This window comes from Melozone crissalis, unplaced genomic scaffold (assembly GCF_028551555.1).
Source record: "Melozone crissalis strain CALT ecotype California unplaced genomic scaffold, PUWL_Pcris_2 ptg000039l_1, whole genome shotgun sequence".
NCBI classification, from domain to species: domain Eukaryota; kingdom Metazoa; phylum Chordata; class Aves; order Passeriformes; family Passerellidae; genus Melozone; species Melozone crissalis.
The window spans coordinates 2,135,337-2,154,027 of record NW_026535817.1 but is presented as its reverse complement, the minus strand read 5'-3'; the positions used below and the strand labels follow the sequence as shown (position 1 = coordinate 2,154,027).

Below are 18,691 nucleotides of genomic sequence, written 5' to 3'. Positions count from 1 at the left end.
GATTTGTCCCATCTTGGAGCAGAACTGGGTTAGCAGAACAAGTTAACGTGGCTTTTTAAAAATAGTGATTTTGTGACTGTGCAAGAAATTCTTTGTCACCTTGTGCAAAAACATCAGTACTTGTTTTTAAACTTTCTAGTGCATAGAGCACAGAAGAAGATTTAGGTTAGATATACGGAGGAAAGTCTTTCCAGTGAGGGTGCTGGAGCACTGGAACTGGTTGCCCAAGGAAGCTGTGGATGCCCCATCCCTGGAAGTGTTCAAGGTCAGGTTGCACAGGGCTTTTAGCACTCTGGTCTGGTGGGAAGTATCCCTATCCTTGGCAGGGGGATTGGAACAAAATTATCTTTAAGGTCCCTTTCAAGCCAAACCCTTCTGTGATAGCCCAGCATCAGTCCTTTTATTGGTGCAAAGGCATGTTTCCTCGCATTCTTTTCTCCACATTTTCAGCCAACATTTTACATACCCCATAGTCTACACTTGCTCTTGGCAGGATGAACCCACACACAGAAGAGATACTGCTTTTCTTTCCTTCAAAGCTGTATCTTTAAGAGTTAACAGTTAAAATTTAACAGTCTTGTGAGCTATGCATAAAATTCTGCCTGCATCCCAGGACACATCACCAACACTTTCAACACGCCTTCATATTCAGCTAATTGCATTGATTTAGCCCCATGAAACTGATAGTGCAAGGATATTGCCACTCCACTTAATGGTCTGCTCCTCGTGATGAGGTGATGAATTTTAGTTGATAACAAAGGAAAATAGACAGCAGGGAAGAACCACTAGCCAAATTAGGTCATTTTCCTGCTAATTTCTTTTATAAGTAGCAAATAAGGACCTTGAAATAAAAGTCAGAAGGTGTAAAGGGGAAAAAAGGTAATTTTTATTGCAAGGCTTTGAACGGTTATGTGAAAAATGGGAAAGAAGCAACAGAATAACAGTATTTTTGATTAAGCATTTTGCAGGAAAGAAATTCTGAATAATAATAATAACGAGCTTTTTAAATTGCTTTCATACAAAAACTTAGGTTAATATTTAAAAAGTGAGAAACCATCACATGAATGGATATGAGAGACAGAGTCAGTTATAGGAGAGAGGGGGAAAAAAGTAGAGATTCTCCACAAAATCAATTCCATTTCTTTGAGGCTTCAAAATGCCAGGCTCTTTTCTTACATGTCTATCTCAGATAAAGGCTTTGGACTCTCTTGGGTTTCTTCCCCTGCTGCCATTTAGTATATAAAGTTCTGTTCATACTTCAGTGTGCACATTTATAATGCTCCTGCAACCGGGGAGTTACAGATGGGCAGAGAACTCCAATGCCCGGCCCATTGTCCTTTCACATTAAATAAATAAACCCCTTATCTTGCAGCCCTCGCTTTGCTTTTTTTGCGCAAGGTAAAGGACTTGGCCGCCTGTGAGGCTATGGGGAGCAAAGGGAAGGCCTGCAGACAAAGCTATCTCAAAATAAGCCCACTCTGTGCGCTGCAGTCTGCTTCCTTCCCCCCAGGCTGCTGCTGCTAAAGCCCTTTGGCACTGCACAATGCAGAGCCCCGAGGAGCATGAGTAAATTGTAAAGGCAGATTCCAAAAGAGGCAGCACCTTTCAAACCAGCTGCTGTGTACTTTGGAGGGAAAAGAGAGAAAGGACTTGAAAGTTCTAAGCAGGATACCTGAAGGTAGATTCTCATGCCTTTGCTCACAGTCAATCGCACCTGACTTTTGTGGAAGCCAGCTGCACTTCTTTTAAGTATGGTCCAGATCTCTCAGACCAAGAAGTTTAAAAATCTAAAGATTTTTATTCTGTTTTGTGGCCCATACCAATCTCATTGTTTCTTACTTGTCAAATACTGCTCTTAGAAAGCAAGGCTAAGGGCCATTTTGCAACAGAATCATAGATTTGTTTTTTATAAAATTACTGACTTCTCAAAAAAAATTGAAGCTTCATTTGTACTTTTATCCTTTTATTAAAATATTTAATGAAAAAATGAAGAATATTCCTTTCTGTGATTATTGTGGTGGTCGGTGCATGTTTATATATTATACACTGAAAAAGAAAAATCTTTCCCCTCCAGAGCTGCTTGCACAATCACCACTGAGCATATGGAAAAGTGATGACAACTACCCTAGCTGTATGATGTAGCCTGGCAAAAGATGTAGAATGTTCTACTCATTGCTTCATATAAATAAATAGCTTTGTTAAAGCACATTAGTGGTTTTTTTTCAGGACAAACACATATAAGTTTCATCCACTTACCAGCCTGAATAGGCATACATTCCTGAATAGAAAGCAAGTGGTAATCCCATAACACTGGCATCATTCCCTGCAAAGGCATTTTTAAAGTGCTGTGTTTCTCCTGCAAAATCAACAACAAAAATGTTGAAAAATGAGCTCTTTGGTCATAAATAGTTAAAAAAAAATATATATATATAACACATCATGGAACATTTATTTAACATCATTTAATCACCCAACAGTTCACTGACATGAAGTTCTGCCCCTTGACCTTAAATTCTGACCCAACCCTCACAGCCATAATCTGTAAAAGGCTTTGTGGAATCTGTATTCATGCAATAGGAGAATTTGGCCTATTAGTTTATTTCAAAGCATGCTGAGCTTGATGACACTCACTGCTCTGTCATTTCCAGCAGTGACTTACATCAACATGAAAGAGCAGAATGAGCTCAGTAGTTTTTGATGTGGAAAATTTCACTTGTTCAACATTTTAATCAGAAGGCACTTTGCTGGCTTTTCATTCAGAAGAAACATTTATAAGATAAATAAATCCAAAATCCTAGAAATTTCTACCATTGAAAAATGAGTTTAGTAACCCCCAACCATGATAATCAATACTGTATTAATATTACATCGAGTAAGAATTATCTATATATCTATAAATGCAAATGTGGAACACTTTTGTTATGCTCTCATTCATTTACAAAGCACTTTATGGTTTGTAAAATGTCCCTACCATATCCCAAATTTCCTGAGAAGCAATGATCCTCCACAAATATGGAGCAGGAAGAAACTTAATTAATTCAGATTTAAATTAGCAATGAGTCAATTCCTCTACCCTTTGGTCTGGTTTTGCTAAGCCCTCAGTCAAAATCCCCATTGAAGCAGAGGCTTTTCGGTTAAGGGAGAAACTGTGGCCAGAAGAAGGTCCCAGTGGAGAATCAGGGACACTTAGCTGAGCTACTTCAGGGCAACAACCCCCAGGGGTTGGAGCAGGTTTGACCTGCTCCAAAGGTCTAGAAAAAGTGGGGTGGATGGGAACAGAGAGAAATTTTACACATTTCATATGTCACGTGCGAGACTGTCCTGGGTTGGCTGTATGGTGCTTTTATCCCCAATCGTCTTGTTCTGTTTATGCTGAATAGTAAGTTTTGCACCTTTAAGACTTATTGCAAAGAGTGAAGGGGGGAGAGAAGTGCAGGTTTTTTTCCTCCAGACACTGCTCTCACTCCCCCACATTCCTCCTCCTGGACTGCGTTGTCTGCAGACGGACAGCAGGACAGAGCTCTCCTTTGCTTTTAGTTAGTTTAGCTAGCTGAGGCAAAGGAGTTCCCTGGACTGTGTTTTTTCCCTTTTCTTTGGAGCTGTTTAACCTGCTCTGGCCCGAGCACCCAGGGGAGCACCAGCAGCTGCACCTGAGGCCCACCGGGCCGGGCCTGGCCTGCGACATTGCCAGCACTGAGGGAGTGACCAGAGACTGAGTGAGCTCAGCTGCAACCCGGGGAGGGACTTTCTCAGTTTGTCATTGCTTTTGGAGTGGCAAGAAGTCTCATTGTTTGATATTGTTTTAGTTTTATTGTTTAATAAATAGGTTTTTTCCACCTTTCTCCAAAGAAGTATTTTTTCCTCCCGGACCAGTTGCGGGGAGGGGCCGATTAGATCTGCTTTTCCCACCAGAAGTCCTTTAAGAAATTCTTCCCCAAATTTGCTCTAAACCTATACAAATACAGGGACGCAACGACATTGCAAGTGCCAGAAAGAAAGTGAAAAACAAGAAAACAAAAATAGTGAATCAGCAGAGTGCCACACAGGAACACTTTTATTTCAGAGTCTATATTAACCACAGAGAGCCTCCTGTCCCTGAGAAACTGAGCTCACTGCACAGACTAACACTGCGCTCTTCACTTGGGTGGGGCATAGCCCAAAACTGTGACAGTTTTTGTTGGATAAAATCTGCCACCAACACACTCAAGAGGGCTCCTTGCTCTGGCCCCTGTGCGCTGCATGGCTGCTGGTGCTCTCTGTGGTTGTTGAGGGAGGGTGACCCAGGGCTTGTCACCATCTCACACCTGCTGCTCAGAGGGCTGGGATGGGAAAGTCTGTACAGGTAGCTGAGCACCTGTCAGTGAAAAGAGGGCCTTTACAAGGGCATGTAGTGACAGGACAAGGGGAAATAGCTGTAAATTGACAGAGGGCAGGTTTAGATTACGTGTTAGGAAAAAATCTGCCCCGGGACAGTGATGAGGCACTGGAACAGATTGTCCAGAGAAGCAACCCAGGATGCTCTGAAAGTGTTCAAGGCTTTGGATGGGCCTTTGAAAAACATGGCCTGGTGGAAGACATCTCTGCCATGGCAGAGGGTTTGAACTAGATGATCTTTAAGGTCCCTTCCAACCCAAACCACCATGTGATTGTGTGGTTCTGTGAATGGGGGCCCCCTCTAGCACCACACACACACACATGTACCATGACTAGGGACTAGCACAGCCAGAGCAGCCATCCTGCCTGGGCTAGGCATGTGCTCTGGGGAGATGCATGGGCATCTACCTGCCTTTAAATCCCACCCTGCCCCTTTCACAAAGTTCAGGCCAAAGACAGATTCCAGAAGAGCAGTCCATTTGCTCCTTGGAAAAGCAAATCTGATTGGAATAGTCTCATTGGCATGCTGAAGGAAATACCATTTCATCCCAGTGTTAGTTCCACTTCTTATCAATGACATGACAGTACAGAGCCTCAGTTAAGCAAGCACAGACTAATTAAGAGATTTTGCTGCTATAAGCATTATGTGGTGGAGGCAGGTGGGGAAAGACTGCTGAGGGTAAAGATAAAAGCTCTTTAAAAGCATTTACTTTTCATTTCATACCTTTAATTAGCTGGATAACTCCAGGGACTATAATTATCAGAATTGCTACAAGCTTACAAAAGGTAAGGAACATCTGAATGCGGGCGCTCCAGCTGACACTTGTGCTATTCAGGACCATCACCAGTGCTGTGAGGGGGGAAAAAGAAAAGTCAGAAAGAAATAATTGTCACAAAATTCTTTGCCAGCAGAGAGGTCACACAAACAACAGATCCTGATGCATTAAAGGAAATACACCCTGATAACCCTCTCCAGCTCTTGTCCTCCCCCTTCTCCCTTCGAGGTACTGCAACAAAGGCTTGAGCTGAGCCCCTGTGCCTCACCCACTGCACTGACCATCCTTCTGTCCCTTCTCTGCCTGACATCCTCCACACCAAACTGCAGCTTCATTGACCCAGAATTGTCAGCTGCTGATAGACACCTGGCTGCCAGGACACTTCTTCAGATGAAAGAAATTAATTGCCCAACTCTTGTCATTCCAGATTTCTTTGTCAGTGCTGCTTTCAGTAGACATTTGTATTTTTCATAAACAACAATTAATAACCATATTGAACTTTCTCACCCTCATTTAGGCCACACATAAATTTGTAGCTGCTTTACCTCTGGTCCTCTTTTCCATGTTCTCCCCCCTTTTTGCTGTACCACCAGAGAAGCAGGAGGGTCAGAGTGTAAGTACTGTGCCCACCTTTGCTAGGAATCAGTGAAGAAACAGAGAGCTTTTACTTCTTGAAAACAAAGCCCAGCTCTGCAGCTCTCCAGCATGTGGAGAGATCAGTGAAAAGGATATTTACATCCTGCCTGGTCAGCTTGCATCTCCTTCTAGGTCAGGTACAGCGTCCTCTAGCATTTCCTACAGCACTGACTGACAGGAGGAGGGCAGGTCTTGTCATTTTAGTGCCACTTATTCTAGATTACTTAAACAGAAGGAGTTTAGAGATTAAAAACAAAAATTTTACTAAAGAATGGAAGATGGGAGCCATTTTACTAGACGAAAAATCTCTTTCCCCTGCTGTTCCAGGTAAACATGGTCAAGCATGTTCCTCTCTTTCTTGCCATCATGTGGAGCTAATGAAGTAGCTCCTCAACTCAATCCTCCTGTAACTCAAGCTCTCTCAAGAGCAGCAGTTTGTGTAAATCATCAGCCACATCACACATCTCAAGACACAAAAAGCACAATTTGCTAGTTTGTAGGAGCTAGCACTGTAAATCTGGCATGGCACAGGCTTTCTGGAAAAAAACCCCACTGATTTATCTCAAGTCTTTTATTTTATACAGTTTCTCTTCACCAGCGAGGTTAAAAAATATTTTAAAATCTTCTCATTTCAACTGAAAGTAATTTGAGTTTAATGGAACCGGGAAAAAAATTCCATGTAATCTGGATCCCAATGTATTTTTCATATATTTTTAATAAAATAAAAATGACAGGGGGAAAAAAAAAGTATTTCTCTAGAATTTTTATTTGGGAGATACAGTTCCACTCTCCAATGAGCAATTTACAAGTCAATATATACTCGCAACACCACCTAACATAATTTTTTCACCAGAAAGGATCTTGGAGATCAAAATCTTTACTCAGTTTTGTATCTCACCATACTTCAGAGCTGAAGTCTTCTGAAGTCACAAAAAAATTGCTTGGACTTTGCAACATTTCAGTTGAGACCCAAACATGCAATGTTTCACTTGAGACTGTCTTGAGAGACCCAGACACTTTTTTTTTTTATTTTGCTTATTAATTCTTTGTATACCTATATTTGACAGGCAACAGAAAATCCCAGGGCCTGATTCATTACTCTGTTGTTCCAATATTACACTGACATATCTTGACTCATTTAAATTTTGAAAGATTCCTTTAGGTTGCTGACTAATATTAGCGCTCTTTGAGTTTCCCCTTCTTTCCCTGAGGCCTGATTACCAGTAAGACCAACAAAGACTAACAACTGTTATTTAAGCAAAATATATTTAAAATATTCATTTGAACAAAAATGCTTAAGTTAGAAAAATCTAGTGCAGTAGTCAAGCACTATCTTATTTTAATTTTCCTGGAAGACTCAGGATACAATACTTTTCTTCTGTAGAAAGTGAAACCCAGGCATGGACCAGAGCACAAGAAAATGCCAAGGAGGAGTTTTTTTGTGTAAGAGAATCTGCAATTTGATACCCAGTTTACTCAGAGTTCAAGCTGACTGCAGCAATCAGTCTGTCAACCTCACACAGGTCAGAGTAGGTAACACGAGTGGGGAGAGCTTCTCCAGGTTTTCTGATGCACTGGTTTTACCTTCCTGATACACATATGAGAAGGTTTCTGGATGGCATGGCCTCAAACACTTCGGGAATGGGTCAGCCACAACTTCTCTGGACAACCTGAGCCAGTGTCTTACCAGGGACATCAGAAAAATTTCTTCCATATATCTAATCTAAACCAGCCCTTTTCCAGCATGAAGCCATTTCCCCTCATCCTGTTGTCACGGTTTAAGCCCAAATGGAAATTAAACGTGGCAGCAGCTTGCTCAATTCCCCCCTTTCTCCCTGCATCCACCACTGGAATGAGGCGGAGAATCAAAGTAAAACAGGTGGGTTGAGAAAAGAGCAGTTTAATAATCGAAAACAAAGTAAAACACAGAAATAATACAAATAATACAAATAATACAAGTAATACTAATAATACTAATACTACTACTACTAATAATAATAATAATAATAAATAACAACAACAACAAAAAGGAAAAAAAGCAAGTGCTGTCCAATACAATTGCTCACCACCCACTGAACAGAGCCAGAACCCCTATTCCCAAACCCTGATCAGATGCGTTTTCATTTAAATCCTCCCAGTTTATATATCAGGCATGATGCTCTGTGGTGTGGAATATCCTTTTGGTAATCACCTGTCCTGGCTATGCTCCCTCCCAGTTTCTTTTGTGAACCTCCTCACTGGCAGAACATGGAGGCAGGGAAAAATGTCCTTGACTATGGGTAAACTGGACTTAGCAAAAAACCAAAACATCACTGTGTTACCAACACCATTCTCATTCCAAATCCAAAACACAGCCCTGTAAGAGCTACTGAGAAGAAATTAACACTAACCTGGCTTAAACCAGGACACCTATCACTGCGTCCTTATTTGTGAATAAGTCTCTTGTAAAAAATCCCTTGATAAAAATGTCCTTTGGTAGTCCTTCACAAGAGTAAGTGCAGAGCTGAAGGACTGCAATAGTAGTAATTCAGGCTGAAGAGCTGAGACTTAAGTGCTTACAAATGCTTAGAAAATTTGAGGCCTTTTTTTTTTTTAATTTTATTTTATTGCACTTTTTAGGCTGTAGGAGTTTACAGTCTTCTTTATCATATAATACTACATAATATAAATGCATTATTTTTTATTGTAGACTAATAATAATAATAGTAGTAGTATTTTTTAATAAAATATTCAGTGTTAAGGGTTCTGTGTGCATGACACTTGTCTAGAAATGTGGGACTTACACCAGTACCATAGTACTGATTGTGTGAGCAACTGGGTAGTGAAAGGCAATGGGGAAGTGAAGTCATGAAGAAAGCTGCTAAAAAGCAAAAAAAGATGATGACAGCTGTGCCAGGGCTCAGGAAGGACATTATATTCTGGGACTATGGCCATCAGTCAACACCTCTCTTCAGAATAGGGCCTATTGGAGATATTTAGAGAAGCTGATTGCAGACACTTTGATAAAGGATCACAGCAAATATCAGAAGGAGCAGTTTCTCAGAAAAGGGGAAGTGAAAGGAGGGCTCAGGTCTAACTTTTCTAACTAAAAGTCAGGCATTGAGCATGGCTGCAATCTCAATGAAGAGACAGTTAGCTCCAGAGGATGAATAACAATACCTCTGCGAGATGCCTATCCCAGCTGAGATAGTTTACCTTCAGGAAGTTCCTCTTTCCTCTTTCCCCACTGTATGGGGAGCACATGAAATTACCTAAACTAAACACCTTGCTAAGATGAATCCTAACCAAGCGTAGTGTGGAGGGAGAACAAAATGGGGTACATGAACAATCAAACACAATGGAAACACCAAGCATGTTTTTTACAATCTCTTCCCTTCCACAGGCACAGCTACAGACAGATAACAAAATCTAATGGGAGAAGCAGCAGTGAGCATTACATCCTGGCCTACTTTTCAGAATATATGTACCATTGCCTCAGCAGGAGACCAAGAAAATGCTCTCCCATAACTTGTCAGACTTTTAGGGTCAAGGCATTCAAAAAATGCCAAAAAATACCCTCAATTTGCAGACCCTAATGAGCCAATTAAAAGTCACAGGAAGCACAAGAGCGCCTATCAGAGCATATCTGCAAGAGAATATCAGAGCAGATCCCTACAAGCCAAGAGATATTTTAATGTAAACTGTTTGTCTGAAGACTGTCAGCAGTAGAGAGTGGCATCTGCAACATCTGCCATGATGAGGGGAAAAAAGGCATCTAATTATAGACACACGTAGGCACCAATAAAACCTGGGACTAAAGCATTTGCCAGCAAGCACTGATAGACCTACAGCCAACCACAGTTTTCAAGCATAACTTTAGCTCTAACAAAATTTGGGGTATTTGAGTTTGCTAGCAGACTTCTCAAAAGAAAAAAAAAGAAAGAAAAGAGGGGAAATTATATATTATTGCAGTGTAAAATGTCCAAAATACACGTATGAATTAGTGCAAGAACTCATGTGAGTTGTTAGTGAGTGGTTTTCAGTCTCGCAGTTTTTAGTGGCTGAAACCTGTTTATCTGCTTCCTGACATGGAGGCCATGTGAAAAGTTTGGAAAAGGCTCAGTTCCTATTCAGGCTGCATATTGATAGAAGAGTTTGATACCTTTGCACAGTCCAATTTATCCCTTCCTGTTACCATTATATTTAAGTTTCCCATTAGAAAAAGAATTAATAGATACAAACAAAGCAATATATGAATATAGGGACTTTTTTGCAATGATAGGCATGGTGACAGGGTGTTGCTTCATGTCAAGAAGCAACAAATATGGAGCAGTTTATCAGCTTTCACTTCAAGAGGTAAATGAGTTTTAAACTCTTTCTCCTAAAAAGACTACCTTCAGCATCAGAACAAAGGTTGGCAACCTCCCTTTGCTTTGTGTCCTGGAGCTATTTTGGCCTGCTGGAACAAAGCAGGGAGTTAGAAGGGCTAATCTCCTCCCTGCATTTTCTTCAGCTGTCCTTCCCTGTGCAGGAGCACATCCAGCTTCTCTCTCCTCTAGCTGGCCATTTATTTTCATAAAATTGTAGTAATTAGATCCTGTCTCTGGAAGAGTTCAAGGCCAGGTTGGATGGGGCTTTGAGCAACCTGATCTAGTAGGAAATGTCCCTTCCCATGACAGGGTGATCTTTAACATCCTTTCCAACCTAAACCATTCTATGAGCCTGTGAAATGTATAGTGTAATAAAAATCTCTGAGACATCTGCTCCTCTTTCACATACAGTTAATTAACCGAGTTGAGAAAAAGTTTATGGCAGACTGACAAATTGAGATCTGCATATCCAGTATTTGATCTAGGTTTTTCTCCTTGTGAAGACTTGCTTAAGAAACACCAAGTGAATTTAAGTGATTTATAAGTTTGAAAAGAACAGGAAGGTTTTGCTCAGAGGTTCAGAAAGCTGTGGCATCTGAATAGAGACTCCACACAAGCATCCTTCTCTCTACAGAGACATTGAAATGTTTGGACATTTTGGTTGGTTGGTCATGGTAAAAAGAGAAAAACCATAATAAAGACAACTAAAAATTAAAGGAGCATATTGTGGAACAGAAAATTTGTTTTTACAGATTGTTCAAGATTGCTCTGAACAGGTGATTTTGAGGGGAATTTTGTGCCCAGCATATGTCTTTTTCCAATAAATAATAAAGCCAGGACAAGGGATTTTTTAAATGTCACTGTGACCAGTAGTTGCATTTTAACTTTCATCTGATCTACATCTCCTTTGCACTCTTTCCTTTTTCACTGAAGAGGCACAGAGGTGGGGAGCAAAATGGCTCTAGCCCCCTATAAGAAATATTTTTTGGCAGCTGGTAGAGAAGCAATAGTATTTGTTACTCCTCAGCATAATCCTGGTTGCATCCCCCTCAGTCACCCTTTCAATAATAGGCTTCAGATGCATCAGTGGAGATACAGGTGGGCAGAACAACAAAAAAGGAAAGAGAAAAGCTGTACTGTGACAAGGACCAAAAAAACTGGGCTACAATGCCAGTGAGGAAACTCCCATGCTGGAGATTTTAAGGCCAGTTTTGACAAATATCTGTAAGAAATTTAGATAGCACTGATTGTGTTTGGCATCAGGGGATCACGTGAAGATTTTTCAAAATTTCTCCCTCTCCTTTCTAGTACAATGAGAAATGACAAGGTAAAACTTTCAGCCAAGGACAGAGTTCAGTGGTGCATCTCACTGCCTTTCCCCATGCAATAAAGACAAATACACAACCTCTGCTCTCTCATCAGGCAAGGAAGGAAAAGGGACCTGGCATGGGTAAGAAAAAGGCAAGTCATTTCACCTTCTGATTAACTTAAAATTTGAAGTGGAAACAAACACTACTTTTTGCGCCGTTATATTGGATTACAAGATCTCCAGAGCTCCAAAGTGTCTGTTCAGCTCAGCACCCTAATCTTACCTGTCACTCTGCCTACATGCCCAACACCAAACATTTGTAGCAATTACCACCACAGCATGATTCTTACCACACAAGGATAACATTCAGACACTCTGGGATCCTTGGGGTTAATTGCAGCACAAGTTCTAAGAACTACTACAAATGAAACTCCACTGTAGAACATACTGCAAATAATGAAGCCCCAGTCTCACAAATTGTTTTTCTCAGCATCATCCCATTCACCACTACAAGTTTTCTACAAGAATCCCTTCTTTCAGTGAAATGCCAGCTCACCCTATCTGTGCTGTACAGACCCACTCTGAACAGAAGCATCTGACCTCCCCTGTCTCTTTAGGCTGTGATTATTTTATTAGGCTGTATTATTTCCACCTCCCCTGCAATGCTACTTATTTGTTCAATTATTTTGCCAAGCCCTGGCCTATCATACAGATTTTCACTTAAATTAAAAGTAATAAAAATATATTTCAAATTGTTCACCTATTGTGCTTGAATCACATGCAATTAACAAAATGCTTTGATGGAGTCCTCACTTAATATTCCTTTTGTCTCAGTGACCTTAATGTTACTGAACATCAGTTTCACTCCTATCTTGCACTAAAATGTTTTAGACGGATGTAGCTGAAAAAAGTCATTGACCTCAAAATTCAAACCCCTAATTCAATTATTCCTATGAAACCTATAGTATGTGCATAATTAAGTTGGAAAGGAATGCAGTCACATACTGATTTTTTAACACTTCCAGCAGAAAGGAAATCCTACAGACAGAGCTCCCACAAAAAGCCACAGTAACCTAGAGACTGGTAATTTAAATGTCAATTGAACTCCTTGCCCCCAAGAAAAAAGTCATCTGAACCTATTATTGTGCAAAACTGAAGGGGTCTCCTGTGGGCCTTTGATCATTTTGCATGTCTTAATTCCTTTTTCCAGTCTTTCTGTTTCTGATATGTGCACTGAGCAAATTTAAAGGAACAACCTGTTACTAATTACTCAGGTCTACTCTGCACTCCCTCCCAGCACAGCTGAATTCCAATGTATGCCCACAAGGAGCATTCTAACCTGTGACCAGGCAGACCTGGAAACAAGCCTCTAATGCTACAAGCTCCAGAGTCCCAGTCCCATCATTTTTTGTGCCCTCCCGTTGCATGCATCCTCCCCACCAGCCCAGGTACACTGTAAAGCCTCTGCTCTCAGGGTAGTGCCCCTCTTTCTACTGCAAATATTGGCTTTCTGTGACCCTAAATGATCCCTTTTACACTAACTACAGAGTTAGCAAGTGTAGGACAACAAGTCAGCAACAACCATGCACCAGGCCGTATGTTCTGCTCCCAGAATTCAGTTCCTGCTTTCTGAACCACAAGTGCCTCAACAAGGATTATTGCCAGGATGGAAAGAGTGGGACTGGGGAAGATGACCTCATGTTGCTGTCTGCACTCAAGAGAACTACATTTCTTCATGACATCACATTTGGCATTCAGTTGCCTCCTAAAACCAAGGTAGAGCAAAGCACTTAAAGAAGGTAATCATTCTTCCATATCTCTGGCACTGCCTCGCCGTCTCTTAGGGACTGAAATTGCTTTACAAAAATAATGAAAATTTGGCCATAAATTCAAGTGGCAACAGAATCAGCATTGATAATAGATTTTCCCAGCCATTGATAAAGTCTGCTGTTCTTTTTGCTTTTTGCTCCTGCGTTTGTTCACAAACACACACACCCAGGCGAAATGTCACACAGGTGTCCCTGGCATTGGATGCACAATAATTAATGATTTACACCAAGCAACAACCTGCTCAGTGTGCTATATACATATTTTTTAAATTTATATAATCTTTACCCCCCTCACCCCAAAACCTAAAATGGGACACTTACTGATGCCAACAGCTGTGATAAGTTTAATCGCAAGTTCTGGGATTTCACACTGCATAAAGAAAGGCTCCAAGATGTAGCGTCCAAATGCCAATGATATCACTGCTGTGGCAGCAGGGCTGGAGGGAAAGGAAAACAAAGTCACAAAATTAATCTCTGATAGTACATAGTTATTATTCTTACTGGATCATGCTGTAACTTCACTGTCAGAGAACTGTGAACCTTAATTTTGGTGCTTCCTTGTAGCTTTGCAGACATGCACCACAGTTTCTGAATGTAGCAGAACATTCTTGACAGCAACACTTCTTACCAGGGTGGCTCTTACAGCTTCCACGTTGCAAAGCAGTCATAATCAAAAAGGAAAAGTATCAATAGAAATCTTCATTCACTTGAAGTGAACATAGCCAGTGAGAGGAATAGCAGATTTGTCTTTACAAACCATCTCTGGGTCTGCTGGTAGATAAAACTAGCACCAGGAGATAAAAGAAACTATGGGAAGGATTCCACTGATTGATGAATGGAAAAAGATATTTGCTTTTACAAATGAACTTTAGGTTTGCTAATAAATGAAATTAGACATTGAAAGTTGAAAGAAACAGTGGGGAATAAAATCCCCTAAATTCCACAAGAATTAAAAATTAAAAGGGGAGGTTGTACTTTAGAGGGGAATCTTCGGTATTAGGCATATGGGGAAGTCTGTACCTCTCAAGTACCTCAGCCAATGGGGAAAGGGAGAAGGAAAATGTGGCTGGGAAATTGCGATAAAAAGGAGGCTGTGTCCTCCAAAAATCTGAGAGACCTCAGGGCAATGCCTCATGGCTTCTCCCTTTTTTCGAACAAAGTAAAAGGATTCCTCTGTCTCCTTCTTGGACATAAACCTCTGATGTTTGTGGATTAATTTTCCTAACAGCAGGATCAGATTACATGGGCAACACCCTGCTCAAAAGTAAGTGAATTTTAATGGCCAGCTATACCTCACCCCTCAGAGACAAAAGCAAATGAAATTCATTCACAGTGAGAATTCTGGTTTACTAAAATAAGCATCCAAAATCTACCCAGATCTTTTATTAACTTCTGGGACAGTCCAAATGGGATTTTCTAAAATACAAACAGAATATTTTCCTTTTATTGACTAACAATTTCCTAACACTGCAGCTGAAAGCAAAAATCCCTGTAGCAAACCATAGAATACCATAAAACAAAGGAATATGAAAAAATACATAATATTTCTTTATTTGGTCAGTTAGTGCTTTTCATAGTAAGAATTAAGCTCTCCAACACCCCACAAAGTTGTTGCATTTACAAATTTGAAATGCTCATAATATTTATACAGCCTTTCCCTTTGAGGGAAGCTAATTGTTTGACAGAAGCCTTAGCACTGACACACATTAGTAGCAAATTAGCCTGTGCCTGCATGTTACTGTTCATGTTCCATTTGGGAGGACATTTTCACTCTTTTTAGGACAGCTGGTGGCATCTGTGTTTTATCACATATATACTGTAGGACAAAAGGACACATGATTCTCAAAGGATTTCTGAGTTGAACAAGAGTCCATGCAAATTTCTTGTGAAAAAATCTGCAACACCTCACTTCACAGAATTTTGATAAAAATTCTATGGAACAGGGTAAAAACTCTGCAGAGACGTCGTTGTTCTCCATCAAACAATAAAAGAATTTCCCACAAGGGAGTTGCACCCTGGAAACAAAACTCACTTTCTTTGTGCTATAACTCAAGCCAGAAGTCACACACTGTGTTGGACCAAGCTGCAGAGCAGGACAGAACAGAACAATCTGCCTCAGTAAGTTTCTGCATGGATGAGCAAGGGCTGCTGCATGAGCATCTCCCACACATGGGGATGTTCTCACTGGCCAAAAAATGGCTTTACAAATTTTGTCTGGATTTTCACAGACATTTATTGACTTTACCTATTTCTAATTCATAGCAGAAGATCATCAGGCTTCTGGCTTTCAAGTACTACAGGCAGTCTGCCATAAGTGGTTTTGGAGTACCCTAGATCAGATGAAAGATTAGATCTTTGGAGCTGTCCCAGACTTTTTTCCTTGGTCCCGGCTCCTTTCCCCAGCACTTGGATCTTGCCCTCCCATTTCAAGGAAAAGCCTTTTTAAAGAAGCTATCTATACCACCACTATGTTTCTAAAAGCATAGCTCCTAAATTGCACCTCAAATAAATAGCTCTGACATTCCCATGTCTTGGGGGGGGATGTTGCTGGCAGCGCAGTCAATCAGTGGAGGGGGAAGTTCAAAGAGTGAAACAGTATTAAAAAACACACAGATGAGTGTTTAGGGACATAGCTGAGTGGTGGACTCAGCAGTGCTGAGTTAATGGTTGGACTCAATGATCTTGGAGGTCTTTTCCAGCCTTTCTGATCCTATGCTTTTCCTTTTGCTACAGTGCTCAATAGCTGTGTGTTCAGGAGCAGGTAGAACGTGCATGACCAGCTTTCACTGAAGGGAAAGGATATAGGAAGACACCAGATGAGGACCAAGACAGGGTCCCAGCACGTACCACAGGTGAGCCAGGCACCTGGCAGCACACTCTGATCCAGCCTTTGTTTAGCAACCCCCACAGTGAAGCTCTACAGACCATGCGGTCGCACTGCTGTCTTCCCTTGTTTGAAAAGTAGTTGTTGGGGGTTTTTTAAAGGTACATAAATATGTATAAAATACACACAACCTGGCTTTGGGAGAGAAAAAGGTTCACACTGAGTGCACTGAGTGAGAAGCAGTGCAATGCAAGGCAGAACTAGTTGGTATGTGGGCAGAGTAGTTAAGTGTGTCCTCCACTGTCAAGTAGCAGCTTTAAAGAGATATATGAGAGCAGGAAATGTCTGTTTTGGTTGTGACTCCTCTGCCAGCCTATGAGTGTGATACTCCTGCAATTTTTCAGAAGAAAAATCAGTCTAGCTGAGACGTGTGTGTGCAACTTCATCTGCTGAAAACAAAAAATAAACATATAAGCGGTCTCAAGTTCTTTGATGGTAGCAGTCAATTAGTTTCCTGATGCAGGAGTCAGATATAAAACTCCACACAGAGTTTCAGCAGTACTGCTCTGGTCATTGCAAGTTATAACACGTATGGCTTCCTCACAGCCTCTCACACTGGGTGATTAAAGAATCCACTGATGTTCTCTCCCATGCAACATGATTATTTTCTGGGTGTGGGGCAGATCACAATGACTAAGAGCATTTATACAACACTCCTGGGACACTGTTGTATGTAAAAAAGTAATTATTTTGTGAGGAAAGGAATTTATGATGTCTGGTTTCTCGTGGGTGTTGTGCCTAGGTTAATAAGTTCCCTCTGCCGAACCAGGTGCAGATTAAGACGGAGATTTCTATTACTGTTCCCTTTTGTTGATTCTCTGATGTGAAATGATATAGCTGTTCAGAGAGACCTGTGAAAACATAGTTCTCATTCCACTGCCTGATTTTCCTTCTTGGCAAAAAGTCCATACAGTTGAGACATCTGCCCTTTCATCACATTTGATGGAAATGATGCAGTTAATTCAAAGGTTACATTTTGGTGGGGAGGTTGTGTTGGACCATCTGACGTACAAAACTATTTCCTCTGGAAACAACACAAGGGTTTATAGACTCATAATGACTCAGCACCCTCAGCACTTCTAAACTCAACAATCTATGCTAGGACTTGTCAGTGTTATGTAAACGTGGCTGTGATTTGAAATCATGCTTGTGCCTCATTTGTGACTAATCTGCTGATTGCAGAAGAGGGGGAAGAAGCGCTAACCAGCCCGAGGCAGGGGATGGAGCATTCCCAAAGTCATTTTGTATAAGTGAGTTGCCTTGCTCTACAGGTATCAAGATCTCCAAACTCAGCACAACTGTAAAAACAAAGAGAGGCTACACGTGAGTTTGAGATGTTGATCCATTTACATTATGAAAGTTTATTTTATATGATTCAACACTTTCATATTGTAATTCTTCTGCACAAAGGCTGCATGAGTCACAGGTTTACACACCAAGGCAACATATTGGACATTTTACGTATGTGAAGACAATCGCAGACAATGTTTCTTTATTCGGTCAGTCAGTGTTTTTCAAAGTAAGAGTCAAGTTCTCCAACACCCCACAAAAACAAAAAATCAGGGCCCCAATCTGACATATAAATCATATATATGGTGCCCCTAACTCTGAAAACTACTGGTCAACAGTCTCACCAGGAGTTATTCCTGTATCCATAGACAACAGTAATTGCTCCAGAAGGTAGTGCCAAGACTGAGAAAAGGCAAAGGTGACTTCTCTCTTTCACTGTACCATATCTAGGTATGGCTAACAAGATTATTAGTGATATCAATGGACATAGTAAGCTTACCGAAATGAAGGCAATTTATTGAATTTTTGTGGCAGGGAGTTTTCTTATTTCCCCCATATATACACACATGTCTCCTTGAACATTTCAAAGCTGATGAGCAGAATACCATTTTTAAACTCTCTGAAGCAATCATAGTGAAAGAACACAGTTAACTGACCTAAATATATTTGATTTTTCTATTTTTTTTGCCCAGCATTTATCAGAGATTTTTCTTTATGACTGACAAGCGCAGTGCCATCAGAAAAGAAAGTCTTGATACACTTACCGAATGATGAGGAGTTCAACCCAGACCCTCACAAATGCAGGTAATGGGCCAAAGGCCTCCAGGATATAGGTGTAGTGACCACCAGATTTCTTAATGCATGTTCCTAGTTCAGCATAGCAGAGGGCACCTGTGAGAATTCAACAGTGCCAACATGAGAGATATCCAGAAATACCTATCAAAACAGTTATAGCCTAAACAACAGAGCTTCCATGGCATCACAACTAGTTTTTATATTTTTTAATTTTTTTCCAATTAATTTTGTAAGTTTTAATTCACTCAGTTAGACACGCAGTAAACCAAACCATTTATCCAGTTATATTTAAAGCCTCTGGACAAGCTATTTGCAATTACTACTGTGCTACTCAATACCTTGTAAAGAAGGACAAAAAACTGGGGTGTCACACCAGCCAGCCACCCTACTTCTCAGGCAGCCAGATTGCACTACTAAATGAAAGATTTCTGACACAATTGCTTGTTATC

At 40.7% G+C, this 18,691-nt stretch overlaps 1 protein-coding gene across 2 annotated transcripts in view; it reads right to left on the bottom strand.

Moving 5' to 3' along the window:
- The window catches only part of SLC7A11 (solute carrier family 7 member 11), a 63,661-nt gene that overhangs the window by 41,834 nt on the left and 3,136 nt on the right, over nt 1-18,691 (bottom strand). For both annotated transcript variants that reach the window (XM_054283829.1, XM_054283827.1), the window contains 4 exons: nt 18,212-18,338; nt 13,595-13,710; nt 5,099-5,224; nt 2,257-2,356 (listed from right to left, as the gene is read on the bottom strand). In XM_054283829.1, the coding sequence (XP_054139804.1) occupies nt 2,257-2,356; nt 5,099-5,224; nt 13,595-13,710; nt 18,212-18,338 (469 nt within the window). The remainder of the gene's footprint in view (nt 1-2,256; nt 2,357-5,098; nt 5,225-13,594; nt 13,711-18,211; nt 18,339-18,691) is intronic.